The sequence below is a fragment of the Rhea americana genome, unplaced genomic scaffold, assembly GCF_003343005.1.
Source record: "Rhea americana isolate MKP2758 unplaced genomic scaffold, rheAme1 scaffold_325, whole genome shotgun sequence".
Classification (NCBI taxonomy): Eukaryota; Metazoa; Chordata; class Aves; order Rheiformes; family Rheidae; genus Rhea; species Rhea americana.
The window spans coordinates 352,846-367,775 of record NW_028186452.1 but is presented as its reverse complement, the minus strand read 5'-3'; the positions used below and the strand labels follow the sequence as shown (position 1 = coordinate 367,775).

General features: G+C 37.0%; 2 protein-coding genes across 9 annotated transcripts in view; both read left to right on the top strand.

Moving 5' to 3' along the window:
• Positions 1-13,706, top strand: part of LYRM9 (LYR motif containing 9) — a 43,394-nt gene extending 29,688 nt beyond the window's left edge. For 4 of the 8 annotated variants that reach the window (XM_085310737.1, XM_085310744.1, XM_085310741.1 and 1 more), the window contains 3 exons: positions 10,299-10,436; positions 11,275-11,367; positions 12,588-12,686. In XM_085310737.1, coding sequence (XP_085166863.1) covers positions 10,299-10,436; positions 11,275-11,367; positions 12,588-12,599 — 243 coding nt within the window. In that variant the 3' untranslated portion in view covers positions 12,600-12,686. Of the gene's footprint in view, positions 1-4,173; positions 4,377-10,298; positions 10,437-11,274; positions 11,368-12,587 lie in introns of all 8 variants that reach the window. The other 4 variants (XM_085310743.1, XM_085310742.1, XM_085310740.1 and 1 more) reach the window with 2 other exon arrangements.
• Positions 13,605-14,930, top strand: part of NOS2 (nitric oxide synthase 2) — a 41,354-nt gene continuing 40,028 nt past the window's right edge. Inside the window, exon 1 of the mRNA XM_085310732.1 lies at positions 13,605-13,685. The gene's annotated coding sequence lies outside the window, so the exon portion shown is untranslated. The remainder of the gene's footprint in view (positions 13,686-14,930) is intronic.

Below are 14,930 nucleotides of genomic sequence, written 5' to 3'. Positions count from 1 at the left end.
ATAAGGAAGCTGGATGAAAGTTTAGAGAAATTGAGATAGCATTGGAGTCCAATGCAGGATCAAGTGCATTGCTGTTATAGGACTCTAACTTTTCTACCCAGTTAAATTTTTAGTAGTAGGATCCTAAGGCAGTTTAGAAGTCTTACTGAAACTCACAATTCAATATATAGTGCATACAGTTATAACTAGCCTTAATTTACAGTTGCAGACAGGCACAGAAGGATTAAATGTATTCTTGAAGTTATGATTAATTTGCTGTCCTGTACCTTCCCAAAACATGAGGGGTCTTTGCTTTTGTGAAATATATTGCAGCACTTGGATTTAATTAGAACACGATGGCAGATGAGTTTACATATCAAAACCTAGAAACAACTCAAGAAATTGGCTATATGCCGAAAGTACACCATAGGATCTGCCTCAGACTGTATTTAGCAGGCATATGTGAAATACAGGGTCGGGACTATAGGGTTGGTTGAGCTATACCAATTTTTACCAGCTAAGGATGAATTTCAAAAAAAAGCCATGAGTGTAGATGAGTTTAGGGCAGCTTGCATACAACAGCTTATTTTAGATTTTTGTACTGGATGATAGAGCCATATTCTTGAATGTTCTGTTTAAGTAGCAACAAGTAAAATCCTGCTCTATTTTACACTGAGCATAAGTATAGACTCATGGGCTGTGTAGACCTTGGACATACTTTAATCTGTCATAAAGTGAAATTAATTTGTCTAGTTGCACAGATGCTTTTCATGTTTTACTTGTGAAACTACTCATGCAGCAGTTGGTCACAGTGATTGTAGTGCCTTATCACATAGGCAAATGAAACTCTCCATTTCACATCTTCTACATGTGAGTTTATCAGTTAAAAATTAGGATTTGTTTTTCATTAAATGTTAGGGAGTTCTAAGATTTCAATTTTTTATTACTTCAGAAAAAGTTATCTTCAAATCTAATATTCAGATCTCAACTTTTTGTCTACATTCAGGGCTATGAGTTAGGTCCGTTATTGTCACTGATTGTTAATCTGTGTGTGTTTGTGTGTGTACATTACATGAGAGCTTTCCTGTATGGAGAAAGTAAAATGTTGACAAAAAAAGAATAAGCTGGGAGTTTTGTACAGTTCATTTCTTACTTTCAAATATACCCTTTTCTGGTTATTATTGGACTGCTTTAGTATTTTCATATGTAGTGCTCACAGGAGACTGATTATAGAGCACTTTAACTCTTAATATAATCTGAAGTTTAGCATCTAGTTTAGTTACATACTAATGATGAATGCTGAGCCCTAGCATTAGTCCAGAGAAGCTGCATGTCTCAAGCAGTTGTCTTCAAGGGTCAGTTGTTTCTCTGCAGCCCCTTTCCATAACATGTGGAACGTCTTTATTTTCAGCTGGACATGTTAGTGGTGTTGCACATACTAGTTCATGTGCTGTGGGGCACAGCAAGTAAGTAAGGTGGCTTCAGATACTCTTAGGTGGATTTTCYGACTCAAAATGCTGCCATTTGGGTTCTAAGCAAAAACCTCTCTGTAAATCTCAGGGTCAATGAAGGCAGGAGGAAAGGAAGGACAGAGGTTAGGGCTGCAGACATCCTGTATGAGTCTGGTGTAGTCACTTAATCTGTGCCTCATTTCCCTGTTTATGGAAGCAGTACCCTGTCTCACAGATGTTCTAATCCATATGTTAGACACTGAGACACTCGGGTATAGTAATAGATTCAGAAATACACAAATGACATAAATCTATAGGTGCAGAACCTCTAAATAGTAATCCTTATGTTCCAGTAAYTTTTGTAACAGGCTTTAGAAGTCTGTACTCCTTAGAAAAGTGACTTGATCAATCGGGTTTTAAATGGTTGGCAGGTGAAACATCTTGACAATCACTAGGATGCTAAAATGGCCCTTTTTATTTTTTCTGGCATGCCATGTAGCTAGTTTTGTTTTCATTTTCCTTTTATAACTGCACCAGATCTATTCATTTTCAAATTAAAATAAAATGAATAGAGCAACACTGGTAAAATAGGCACACAGAGGGCATCCAGACTTTATTGAGAAGGTGTTGCTTTCCCCATGTAACTTTATGTGGTAAACAAGACTGCCAAAGGCAGGCAACACATACAATGTGACTGTACCTTTTGGGGTTTTTTATAACGAGAAATTAAGTCTAGATTTTTATTGGGGTGGTGGTGCGGAAATCCTTATCTCAGTTCTTAAAAAAAAAAAAAAAAAAAAAAAAGAGAAAGAAACATTGACATCCCTATAAATTGAATGATGTTTAGGATCTCCTGAACTATCAGTATGTGTCAGGAGTGTTATTTGGTCTAACTTTTGTTCTCTGAAGTACTAAAAGCCAGGGACAAACAGAAGGGGGTAAACTTAGCGTGATGTCTGTATAGTAAATGTTTCTTACAATATATGGTGCAAGTTGGCAATCCGAAAATGCTTTGATTAAAAGATAACACTAACTGAACTCTGCAAGTTCCATTTACATAGCAGGGAGGAAAGAGGCAGATGTCAGGGGAAACTATATTTCTTAAGCAGGAAAGCAATGCAAAGGCATTTGCATAACACAGCAAGCTTTATCCAAATTGATTTTAGTCTTTAATTTGCATTTTCACTGACACATGGAAGRGATATACAATGATAGCATTGAACTGAGGGCTGGGAAGAAATTGAAGTAGGTATTAACCTACTTTAAAGTTCCCTCTATTCGATGAGTACCTGGTAAACTAAGAAAAAGTGAGAAATCAAAGAAGGAACTTAATGCTGAATGTGATATCAAAGTTAGAGTAAAAGGTGTATACTGGAATCATGCACTCAGCTCTTGCTGTTGAAGGATAAGCTGTGGGATTGAACTTCATGTAGCAATTAGGGAAGCCAATGATTCTCAGGTATATTTTGTTGCATGTTTTTGTATGTGCACTTTTATTTCCATGTTTATCATGATTACAAACCTTTTTCTAATAAGCTTGACTTTTTCACAATAATGAAGATAAATAGGGTAAACTGACTAGCACTGAGTATATCTACTGCCTATGGAACAGCAAATTTTTAGATATATTAACAGCTTACTCAAATTACTTAACATTCAAGCTCTGTTTCAATACTCTTTAGAGATGAAGAGTGTTCCCCAGGTTGCAAGGGACAATGTACAAGCTGGAGACATGAGATGCAGTGTCAGAGAGGGATTTCTCATGGCAGGTGCAAGCTACTGCCACATTTTCAAGCAACAGGCAGCAAGGTGACAGCTTTGACTGTAGTACAATCAACCTACAAACTACAAAACACAGATTTTGGTAGTAAAATAAAGAATGTTGCAAAAGATTATTTGGAAGATATTTGTAGTTGGGTTCTCAATTTCAGCCTGTATATGCTACCACTATAACAGCCTCTYTTTAGAGAAAACTGTGTACTAAAGCCTTCCTCTTTAAGCTCATTGTAGAAAGTTTAATTTGGGGTGAAAAACAAGTGAGACCTTCAACACTTAGAAAGCAAGTAAGTGAGACAGGGTGTTACTGAGATCTGCTCTGGAATAAGCTCCCTTATTACATTTGTATTTTGAAAATATGCAAGAYGGTTTTGGAATCGTTCTACTTAGTTTAGGCTTTTAACTACTATATTAAAACTTYGGCTGTCCTGCTCTCCTTCTGTGCTCAGTGGAGCGAAAGGCAGGGAGTGATTTGGTCTGTATGTTATCCAAGTTGCTTTTTGGAGTTGCTTATCTTTCTACAGGTTGGCAGGAATTTAGAATTCTTTCTGAACTGTTGAGTGTAATCATCATTACTCACATGCCAAAGGGAAATGAATCCAGACCAAAGTGAGTACGAAGCTGATGTCCAGTGTAGGTTTCACTGTAAAGAGAACTATATTTTAGAGAAAAAAATACAGATTGGAAGAAAACGAGAGGAACATTCCTGAGCCTTGGAGTTCTGATCTGTATTCTGATCTTGTCTGCCATGAGTATGGCAGTGGACATACTCAGTGCTTGTCAGTTTACCCTGGGACTATTGATGTATCATCATTATTATGAACTTATCAGGCTAAAGCTGTAATTAGCACATGTGCACTCAGTGAGCTAACAAATGTGGTAGACTGAAGCCATTTTGAAAAGTCAGCTCTTGGTCTGTATTTCTGAGTTCTTGTAACATCTTTCCACTATATCTATTCTTTTTCAGGGCAGTATTAAAATCTTGTTTTAGGGTGGATGGCTTTTATTAAACAGATGTTGGAGAAGAGAATTAGAATCAAATCAGCAGAATGAAAGGATTGCAACAGCAGGATAAAGCCAACTTACTGCCTTTGTGATGGAAGGAGGCTGTGAAACCTAATGGAAACCATATTGTGGCCGTGAATAATTCTCAGAAGGGATCCTTGAAAGGTCTTACCTCATCTCTTACTTTACTGATAGAACGTATCAAATATTCAAAGACACCCTCGGATGCTCAAAATGCAACAGTGCACTAAACTGGTCTATTCTAGATACTAGAGAAAGATGTGACTATTTGGGGAATAAATTTACCTGTCATATCACTGTATTGCAGAGGCCTGTGCAGTTTTATCTTCATTGTGACATGTCAGTTGTGGGAGCAGGGGATAACTGGCAGAGAGTAAGGGTTATGATGACAGAATTCAGGGGCCAAGTTAGGACTCTTATGCCCAGGAGAGGTCACTGTTGTAACAGCACTCCAGGCAAATCCACTCAGGTTGCATAGCCAATTTCATTTTCAAAAATTCTAATACCAGCTGCARGTGCATGTGGTAGGATCATATTACTGATAGTACCATATTGTTGTCTAGGATTGTTTCCATAAATGTGAGAAGCATAACAGATCTTTCCAGTACTAACAGTACAAGATAGTGTTTGGAAACTTACACCAGTCAACATTATCTACTTCTGAATAAAGGAAATGCTTTTTTTTCTTTTTTAAATTTTGTCAGTGGAATCTTACTTAAACCTTTAAGGACTGAAATTGCATAACATTTAAGTAAGGTTTCAGTAATAACCAAACCAAATTGTTACCGTAAGTGTTAAATTCATGTCAAGTGCAATGCAACCGTACTTCCTGCTTACCATGTTTGACATTGGCATCACTCATCTCTCCATCTTGGGAGCGTTCTCTGTATACTTTCTCGTATCACCTGAATAAACAGTAATTTCTCTATGATTAACTAAGGAAGCTAGCAAGCTGAATCTTTTGCAGGTAATTGGCAGGCTGCCTTGTATTAGCTCCAGTGGGAAGCTTGAGCCAGTCCAAATCCAGTAGAGTGGCGCCCATCTCTATGTAGAGTGTRGACTCTCTATGTAGACTATTGATAGCTTTAACTGTAATAGTGGACTTACAATCCTGATTTTTTCAGAAAAAACAGTTGGGCAAACAAGTACTTGTATACTCAAGCAATATACTCTGCTGTAAACCAGGTTACACTGATTTGCAGTTACACAGAGGAGTACTGTATGATGTAACTAAAATACTGATATGATTTACCTCTGCTGGAGTCATAAGTGATATCACCTTGCAGTTATATTGCAAGCTAAATTGTAGCAATGCCTGTACAGTAGTTTCTGTGCTCCAGGCTATTTTGACAGTCCTCCAATTGTCTTCCTACACTGTTTTGCTCTCTGAGAAGCCAGCCTGTTGTCCATGTGCCCTTTAAATCTCTGGAGCTATGATGAGCAGCTGTAACTGTTTAGATGCTGTAGCAGAGRCAGGTTCTGTCTGTTGTATTGACGCATTCCAGATGTCAAAATATATAGAGGGTAACTCAGCATCTTGCCTCTCATCTCCAATTGTATTAAATTCAGTCCTCAGGTGACAGAGAAACTGGCCCTGAGAACTGAAAATGTACATTGAGTGATGCTAAAATAATGTTGACCAAAGTTAAAAAAAAAAAAAAAAAAAAAACTACATGGAACCTATTTCAGATGTAAACAAAGATGAGATGATAACGTAAATAAGCAGGAAAATGAGCCTAACATGTTTTTCGAAGGTTTATGTGGCTTAAGCCTATTGTATGTCTTTGAACTAGTTATCAGCTCATGAGATAGTAACCTTGTTACATACCTCCTGAAAACAGTCATCACTATCTCTTTGAGACTAGAAAGAGTTTTTCTTCTAAAGTGTCATCGGAGCCTATCTTAGGGTCTTCCATGCCACCTATCATCAGCTGTGACTCACTGTTTCTGCAGGTCCTGAAAAAAATGGTGTTAAATTTGCCTGTTGATATCAGCTAAGCAGGTGGTGAGCTATACTGTGTGCTGTATTAGGCTACACAAAAACATACTTATGTTACTGTCACCTCCTCGCTTTCCCATCCCACCCATTTGGCACATTTGCCTCATCTTATGACTTGGTATTAGTCTACCTSGTAAATTCTTTTTAGCACAAACTTTCATTTTACATGTATGTATAATAGGTATATGCATATACATATTTTTGTATATATACTTACGCACACCTGTAGGGTGGTAAGGCCTGGATCCCTCACTGAAGAGTGTGGGCAGAGTTCCAATAGAAGTAATACTGCTAATGTCTCCAAGCTCTCATTTCTCGCGCATCTCCTGCAGACAAAATGCTTGGCCACAGGAACAGTGCTCTCATTTTACAGGATGTTACTTCTCTTGAATCTCTTTTAAATTTATACRGCACAGGTTTCACTCCTTTCAGTAATGAACAGAAAAAGCAATGCCATGAGGTGCTCAGACATGACTGTGTACTGTGGCTTTGTACCATGAATAAAGTGACGTTGTGGAGACCCATACCTCCAGAATAAGCTTATTATGTATTTTTCAGATAGTTAACTTTATTCATATGAGATTCGTACCTAAATGTGTATTTGTGCCTTAAAGCTTTTTCAGTCAGCTCCTTTGCTATTATAAAGCATTGTAGCTTGTTACTGCTATAGAGGTAAGCTAATTTATACCTATAATTATAGACTTACCTGAAATCTTCCACTGAAAATGTGGATTACAGTAGTACCTATCCCATTAAACCGGGCATTTTATAGGTGCATAATCAAGCTTCTCCACTGCAAGATGTTCTAGTTCATGCAAATACACATACTAAAGCTTAGAGTTTTAAAATGTCTGCTAAACTGTTGTCCTCAAGCTTTTGCCTTGTTGTGTTTCAAAGTGCTTGAAGTACTGCATTCCATGGCGGATGGGGAAAAAACTATCCTGTAGAAGAGAACATTTTTTACTACCTCATGCACTTCTTCCSCTTTTATATAGATTAATTTTTTAAAGATGTCATTGTCCAAAGTGTGGTGTTTTATTTTAAGCTGATGAATCCATGATGTTATATATTTCCAGTATATTTTCCAGTTGGGGTTGGACTGAATATTTGGGTTCCCAGAGACAGCTCAGTAAGTGTTTCTTTGTCTCCTCCTTCCTTCATTTCCTTCCCATAGGGAATCCGTGAGACTTAYTTTGTTTTTAGCAGTGGCCTCTTGGCTAACCTAGGGAAATCGCTTGCCTCCTCCCKCTTTCTCAGTTTCCTTAAGTGCAAAAACAGAGATGCTGGCAGTGCTTCTTTTAGAAAGTGCTTTGAGATCAAGGTGCTGTGTAAAGGCTGGCAGATGCTCGGGAGATAGCAGCAGCACCAAGCATTGTAATATCAGCAGAATCTAAGTAATATGTACTTCTTGCTAGCTGTAAAATTTACCTGTCAGTCAGTGTAGAGATAAACAGATTTATAAGGCTGCTGAATTTCTGCCCAGGTCTGCATGGTTAATATCTGAAATTTCACTTATGTAGAGTGGCAAGTGAGCAGGGCAGTTGATCTTTGTGTGCAGTGGACACATCTGGGCATTCTGGACAGTCTGGGAGTTCTGGACATACTGTAACCCAACCAAACTTACAGTCCAGCTGGACCTTCACAAGTCTCTAACAGATCTTCAAATTTTTCTGAATATAGAGTCTGGGCAGTAAAAGAATATATGTACAGAAATTCAGATGTATGATAGTCCTATAGATTAGCTTTAGAAATTTAGGCAGAAAGTCTACCAAATCTGATACTGTATCCTACACAGAAACCACTAACTAGTTAAAGTGAATTTGATTAGAAGAAGAATTAAACTTCTATCACATTATCATTTTGGATTGGTATGAAAAGAATGAGTGATTACTGACATGCTTGTTCTTTTTATTAGATTATGGTCCCATATCACCTGTCAAAAAGAATTAAAATGTAACTCTAGCATAAGTCATCTGCTAAAGATAGTTGTATGCCTGTAGTTCCCATCAGCATAATTAAAGAGATCTGTTCCATGGGACAGGAGACAAGGGTAGAAAAGAGGTTTTAAGGGGGACAAATCCACAGATWTGAAAATTCTGGAAGAACTGAAGAATTAGACTGATACTGTGAGACCATTTGATGGTTGAAGTTGGCTGAAAAAGTTGAATACTTATTTTGTTAGCAGGACACCAGAAATACACAGTCCAGTGGCTTTGAGACCTGTAGGCTATGACCATGAGCTTTTAGCTGGAATTTAAAATTTGCTTTAATGTAAAGCCTGAGGCTGAAATTGTTATCTAAGAGTGCCATTTTCCTCTTGCTCGGTTACCCACAAGAGCAGCAGAATTTTATGGTACTACWGCCCTCCATTTAGACCAGTAGACCCCAGATCTGATATCCTGAGTTGTTTAAAATCCCATACATTTCTCTTGATTTCTGTAGAGATAGATGGTACATTCCATGATACTCCTGCTTAACATAAGGACTGTTGCATTCTCTGTGTATGATATGGGACCTCCAGCATTATGAGGAGGGAGCACTGGAAAGTGTCACTTTATTTCTGTCATTATGTCTGTATATAAATACTGAATTTTATAGGCTTTATATTTGTGAGGCATGCTGTGCATATTCATCTAGTGCTTTTAACTCACTCAGAGGTGTCCAGGCTATGCCTGCATGGAGCAATTGCACATTGCATTTCTTACGTAAAAAAAAAAAAAAGTGCTATATGTTTCAGGAACTTATCTCAGTTGCCCTGTTAGGGTGATGCTACCATTCAAGGAGATATGGTCCTGGGCTGGTCTCTCCCCAGTAGCAGTCCCCAGGGGTTGGAAAGTGGCAGTGCTCCTGGCTGGTGCCCCAAGTTGGGGGCACCCCAAGGGCTCACTGGATTGCTGTTACAGCTGTTGGGCTATTCTGGGCAGGCAGTGAGAGAGCAGAATGAGGAAAAGCTAGGGCTGTGGCTACAATGCTGGGAAACTGGAGTAGTTAGCTTGGCAATGTCATTAAACTCAGCTTGTAGCTAGTCTGAGAGCAATAATTATTTTCAGGTAAAAAGTATAAATTCATCATCTGGAGCCTAAGCAGCTCAGGCATGACACAATTACTGGGGTGTTCTACTTTTAAATATTTTAGACAAATTTATTTCTATTAAGAAAAAGAGGAAGAATATTCCAAATGATGAGTAAGTATCATAATGGGTGCTAAAATAATACCGTACACCTACTTCATTATTCAGTTACTTATGTATTGTCTTTATTCTTAAGAGTAATGATGTAAAAGTGCTTTTTTCCAAATGTTAGTGTAGTTCTTTGCAGATGGTAACCATCTGTTAAATGRCAACTCATTTACAGTATTTGATTAGTACTTTATATAGCTTGAATGGACTTACTGTTAAAATATATGTGTATAGTTGTGGAGGTGAAACTTGCTAGATTTGTGTTTTTTCCCATTGCTGTTACATTCAGTGGAAAATTTCAAAGCTCTCAGTATTTTTGCGTATCTGCTCCTGCATTTATAAATGTTATGTTAAACCCTGAAATTTTCGAGCCAGTTCATATGGTGCTCCTGACAATAACAACGTTAAGAAATAACTGTTGAAATCCAACACCATTCATAGCAATTATGAGRGTCCTAATTTTTCAAAGTAACCATGTGGATGGACCCTTATTACTCACTGAAAGTTTGAGTAAGTGTGAGCATCCTGGCTCAGACAGAAGAGTATCACAGCCTAGAGGGTTATCTGTTCTCTATTTTTAGCGGCTCAGACTCCAGGACCCCTTTTTAAACTGGAAAAAATATATTAAATTGAAACTCACGTTAATACTACTATCAAAACAAGATCTTTGAACTGAACGCTTTAATCTTTATACAGTGGAGAGACGAGTTTAGCYATCCATGATCATAAACTACCAAGTTCTGATCTTTCATGTTGTTTTYTCTTCTCAAGGTTTCTTCAAGTTATGCTGTTAATTTTAAATTTGTAAACCCGATTTTAGTTGTAAAATTATTTTTCAGTTTGATTTCTGTTTTAATAAAATTTGAATTCCTTTTTCTATTTTTAACAGCTAAATAACATAATGACTCCACTACCAAATGCTGAACTAGTTCAGAGTTCTTTACAGTTATATCGTTACCTGCTTCGATGCTGTAAGCAACTTCCTGAAGAGAATATTCGTCAGCATTACAGACAYGCAATCAGACAGGTGAGAATGGGATTTCTTTTCAAAAAGTGATTTGTAGTGTTCCTTTATTTCTTCAACTATTTCCATCAGTTTTGTATAACTCCTGGTACTGAAAATTACTTATCTGCAAACTTGAAACCTGAATATACCCAAAGAATTATATTGGGAATGTATGAAGAGGCACTTCCTTTTATTTGCTTTGAATCTGCTACCTTCAGTTTTGTTTGCTTCCATCTTTAGTTCTTGTTTTTTGTCAAGAGTGAACAATCAATTGCTTATTCACTTAATCGCATCTTTCACGTGCTTACAGACCCTTACTGGTTCCTTGTCAATTTTTTCTATCCTCCCTAGGCAGAGTAAATCTTATCTAATAGCTCATATGGAAGTAATTTTGTACCTTTGATTATATCTGTTGTCCTGTCTGTATCTTTTTTAGTTCCAGGCATAATTTCAAGAAAACTTTGCTATTCAGGATTTTATTTAAGTGCTGTTGAATTTATTAGGATGCAACTTGCTTATTAAAATTATACATATACTTCGATGCTTTCCTAAATAAGAATAGATAGTTTGTTCATCCTAAATTAAAGCTCTTGGGAGTCTGTGTTCATCATCTTAGCACTCTTTGCTATTTGATCCTGTGGTTATGAATGAAAGGAATGAAGTACTTCATAGGCAATTATTTCACCAAGATTTGTTACGAAAATAGTACAGCTAGGCTGTTGCAATGTGCATTGGTTCCTTTTCAGATCAAAAGTTTGTTTTTATCAAATATTTACTCTGGTGCCTAAAACAGATCCTTGTTTTGACAGCTGTTGCGTTAAGTTGGCTAGTCAGTGTAACACTTTGATAAATATTGTAGAGTTTCAAAGTTCATGCTGATGAAGACAACCCTGAGCGAATCCAGCAGATTATTAAAAGAGCTATTGAAGATGCTGACTGGGTTATGAATAAAGTAAGTACATCATAGAGTCCTAAGTTTTGCTGTCAGTTCAGATCAAAAAATAATACTGGAAAGCAAATTAGGAGCAGCAAACTGTTCTACACTCCTGGGCATTGCAGAGCATTGGTAAAGGAAATATCTAGGCACTAGGGATTTGACTAAGATATAGTTCTTGTTTAAAAGCTCTTCGTTATTGATATGCACTAACTGTATCTTTTTAGTATGAATGGTGCTATGCTGTAAGTTGGTCTCTGTGTAAATCATTGTTCAACAGTGGTGGCTAGTATAGCTCTATTATGGGGGGTGGGGGGGGAAGCCACAGTATTTTGCAAGCCACAGTTCATTGGTATCTTAGTTCCAAACAGCAACCTCTCCTCTGTTAATCAGTTTACATAAATTCCTAGAATACTCTTTTCTCAGGTTATGCCTGAGCTGTGCAGATCAGGGTTAGACAACATAGTGGAAAAACTATTAAAATCGGTTTGCTCTTGCCCTAGTTTGCACCTGGTAGAACCGCTTTACTAACCACCTTACTAACACAATGCTGAAAGATGACTCTCAAATAGTCTGTGCTGGAAAGGCCACATCAACAAATCATACTAGTGGAARAAAAGTAGCTTGAAAGATAAAAACCAGATTTTTAGATAAAAGAATTAAGATTGCTTATTTTCCATTACACAGCTGAAAGTCACGTGGACTTTAAATTTAAACTTGGCTGGAGAGCATAGTATAGTAACAGGAATTCTTCAGCATATAATGAAACAAGTCTTAAGTGCAGCTTCCCCTAAGTATCTGTGATTTAATTTATTAAACAACTGTAAAGTCCATGAATTTGAAATGAGAATTATTACAGGAGCAGGCATAGACCTATAGAATTCTAGCAGTAGCCAAATCCCAGCAGCTGCAGCCTAGTAAATAACTGTCTGTGCCTGATCTAATTCTATTCTTCCTGCAATTATGAAAAGCCATATTCTGATTTTGCAGCAGAGATTGTAGTTTATTACATTCAATTAACAGTTTTCCATTGGAAAAAGTGAGAGGAGGATCAGATTTACAGTGCTCATCAAGAAGCAATTGCATGTCCCGTATTTTACACTGTTGTAGGGAAAGCCTATCAAACTTATAATTTAAAGGAAACTGAAGTTACTTTGTGTGAATCATGAATCTGGTAGTGACTTCATGTTGGTATGAATTGTTGCATTTAGTTATTCACTTTTACCACTTTTTTTCAGTATAAAAAATAGAAGAAGAAGAAGAAGAAGAAGAAGAATGAAGACCAAGAATGGCATTGATATACATCGTTAGATAACTTACAAGGAAATAAGCCCAGTGTTACATTATATATAGTTTATATACAGTATAAGCCTGTAGTTTTCCTCTAGATAATACAAATGTAAGTTATACCTCACTGGGACATCATGAAGCTAAATTACTATTTCTGCACTTATTTGAGACTATAGATAAAAGGATACAGTCTAGGTTCAAAGTATTAGCATGTATAATCACAAATGTTAGCTGAAGGCCTAAACTTCCTAAAGATCTGAGGAGCACAGATAACTTCTCAGGAAGGCATAAAAGTATAATGCAATACAAGTCATTAAGAAATAATTAGTGCTCTGTCATTCATGTCTGATGAATTAGATTCATCAAAAGGAACTTTTATATTTGAGCATAAATACCCTATATTGAAAGGCTCCAAACTTGACAACATCTCACTGAGGGTCAGAGCAAATTATTCTTTACTTGGTTGTGACCTACATTGTATTGTTAGGCTTAGATCCAGCATATCATAATATTTGATACATTTGCATAGTTGTTTGTTTTTTTCCTGTGTAAGTACCAGTGGATTTAAGGTTATGTGTGAAAAAATGTTCTGAGTTAAGAGATRTCAGTCTGACATCAGACCATCCTCCATCAGGACAATAGAGATGTTCTCAGAGTAAAACAAAGGTCTGATTGGAGCACTGGTCTAGTTTTAATCTAGTAGTAAAGTAGTAAAGACAAGATGCATAGGCTACTGAGTGAAGACCATATYCATGAGGGTTGTATTCTCATATGAAACTTGAACCACAGTATTTTCACTCCTGTTGATAGTAAAATTAGTCTTGCCTCCCCCTGCTGCAGGCATACCTTTGTTCTCCTCTCTAGGCTCCTGCTTGAACCATTAGTTGCCTTTTATATTTAAAGGTTGATGCCTGTCCCTTGTGACCTGACTTCTAAGCTCTCACGGAAATGGACACCATTCAGACAGGTTACATGTGCTAACTGGTATGATCCCTGGAATGTGCAATGTTGAACAAATATAGAGGCCTTCACAGTTTTTGCAACAGGTAATAAATGTCCTTTAAAAATCGGTGTCCATGTACTCCTTAAAGAGCCTCTCTTCACAGCACTAACAGATTTCCAACAGGGAAAACTAAAGAAATACTAGCTAACTTAAATAATTCAGGGGTAAAAGTTTTCCTTTTGAAACATGACCTTTTTGTTTATTTGTACTTGCGACTATCAGCCTCCAGGTGGCAGGGCATGCTGCTAATGCACATCTGAAGCCCTGAGGGTTGGAGGTTGGGTTTGTTCATTTCTATTATTTCCAATTTGTTGATCTCCCTCACCTCCTAAAATACAACTCAAATGCCACAGTCAAATCTCTTCTAGGCTCCAGATTTTCTTTCAGAGTTCAAGGAAACAAAAAGTAGTAGTCTAGTAGCTCTAGGTAGTCAAGAATTACAGACAAGTGCTAAAAAAAAAAAAGTTGTGGCCATACATGAAAACTTACACCACAGTGTTATATCAAACATCTTCCTTTTCTTTGCTCATTCTAATCTTTCCTCTTCAAGAATTCTTGCCTCCATTTTTTTTTTTCTCTGCCATCCCCTACTGCTGTTCTTCTCTAGACCTGCATCTTTCACATCATTTTACATTCCCTTAGCTTCCATAGCTCTTATTCTACATCTTCCTTAATTCTCTTCTCTCAACAAGTCTCTATCTCATTCTTTTCTCCTTCTCGAATACTTTTATGACATTTAAAGGAATGTCAAAAATACTAAGGTCTTATGCTAGGGCCACCCTTCTGYTTAACTTCAGATATAGAACCTGAAAGTGATAGAGCTTTTCAACAAGTGTATGTTTTACTACTTCATATGGGGGAAAACCACTTTTCTTCCTACTTAAATACATTTCAGAAAATGCAACCATTTTGGTTTAAACTTTCCAAACTAGTTTGGTGCAAGGTAAAGCATGGAAAACTTCAGCCTTTGTAGATTACAATAACATAGAAACATAGTTCTTGTAAACATACTTTAGAACAAACAGTAGAAAACAATGCTTTGAAAAAGCTTAAACAGATCTGATTGTAGATATCTGAATGTCCTGCTTTTAATCAAGATCAGTAAACAACTGAACCATACTGTACTCCTCTTCTACTATATATATTTGATCTGGGGTATGGAGATGCACTAATAACTTTATCACTGCAATAGTAAAAACATCAAGCTTCAGTAGGAATAACTGTGTGAAAGCATACTGGTTTCCTGAACTTTAAAAACAATGTGTTAAAAATGATCCATTGCTGTAAC